Source organism: Mizuhopecten yessoensis, unplaced genomic scaffold (genome assembly GCF_002113885.1).
Source record: "Mizuhopecten yessoensis strain PY_sf001 unplaced genomic scaffold, ASM211388v2 scaffold3343, whole genome shotgun sequence".
Taxonomy (NCBI): Eukaryota; Metazoa; Mollusca; class Bivalvia; order Pectinida; family Pectinidae; genus Mizuhopecten; species Mizuhopecten yessoensis.
In genome coordinates, this window is record NW_018404997.1 from 14,287 (window position 1) to 15,437 (window position 1,151).

At 31.2% G+C, this 1,151-nt stretch overlaps 1 protein-coding gene across 2 annotated transcripts in view; it reads left to right on the forward strand.

Moving 5' to 3' along the window:
* LOC110447402 (receptor-type tyrosine-protein phosphatase alpha-like) overlaps positions 1-1,151 on the forward strand; it is a 24,581-nt gene that overhangs the window by 2,715 nt on the left and 20,715 nt on the right. For both annotated transcript variants that reach the window (XM_021493066.1, XM_021493067.1), the window contains exons 2-3: positions 52-150; positions 685-783. In XM_021493066.1, the coding sequence (XP_021348741.1) occupies positions 52-150; positions 685-783 (198 nt within the window). The remainder of the gene's footprint in view (positions 1-51; positions 151-684; positions 784-1,151) is intronic.

Consider the following 1,151-nt stretch of genomic DNA (forward strand, 5'->3'; position numbering starts at 1 on the left):
AGAAGGAAAATATTTTTTTACATATTGCATCATCAGAGATACAAATTTTAGGTTGTCCGTTAGGAAAATATGGCGACAATAACTGCGACAGCAACTGTGATACAACCTGTGTGTATAGCCTGTGTCATCCTAACAGCGGTCAGTGTACATGTAAGTAAATACATTTTGAGTAGATTATATAACGTTCAATACCCGAATGTAAATATTGATATATATAAAACAAATGTTAAAATTGACAAAACGCAAGTAAATTATATAAAAATGTTTCATTCACAAAAGAAGACGTTCAATTATGCACAAATGTTGTCATTGTATCAGAAACAATGCACCCGAAGAACAAATACATTGAAAACGTTGGTGTATAATTGTAACGTCGTCTTTTGTCATTTACACATTAATTTATATATTATAAGAATATTAGATAAAATCTTTCTTTGGCATACAAATTAAATCACTTCTGTTTACCATTAAATTGTTTGCTATTATTTTCTTGATCACAATATCTAATTCATAATTTCAATGAAATGCCATTGTCATGAAATTATACTAACTTTTCTAGACATGTAGCTATGTATTAAATCTGTACAATTTTATCACATTGATAATTGTAATATGATATTTTGTATTAGGAGTCATAGCTTAACACATTCATTATAATAAACAGTAAGGATTATTCATTTTTAGACTGTGCGCCAGGATCTTATAAATTTGGGCTTGTGTGTACAGCTTGTCCGACAAACTGTTTAAATGACGTGTGTAACGTGGAGTCCGGTGTTTGTTCAGGTAGGTAAAACGTCTTAATACCAGTATCTAAGATTAAAAACATACAATACTTGTTTAATGTGAATTTAAAAAACGGAATTTTCCCACCTCGCTTCACCCCAGTCAGTGGAAAACAACAGATCGACCATCGCTCGATGGTCATATAATTTAGTCTAAACAAACATGTGTGGTAGTTAACTGTTATACACAGTGGAAATAGTTAGGCCTACCGACATTTTATAACACAAACTCTGATAAGAAAACGAGCATGCATTTAATAAATATGCACGGTTACCTTGACACATCGTGTGAGAAAATCATGCCGATTTTAATGTAAATATTATTCCAGAAGGAACACGTGTGTTTAAATCATTTAAAACCACGAAAAA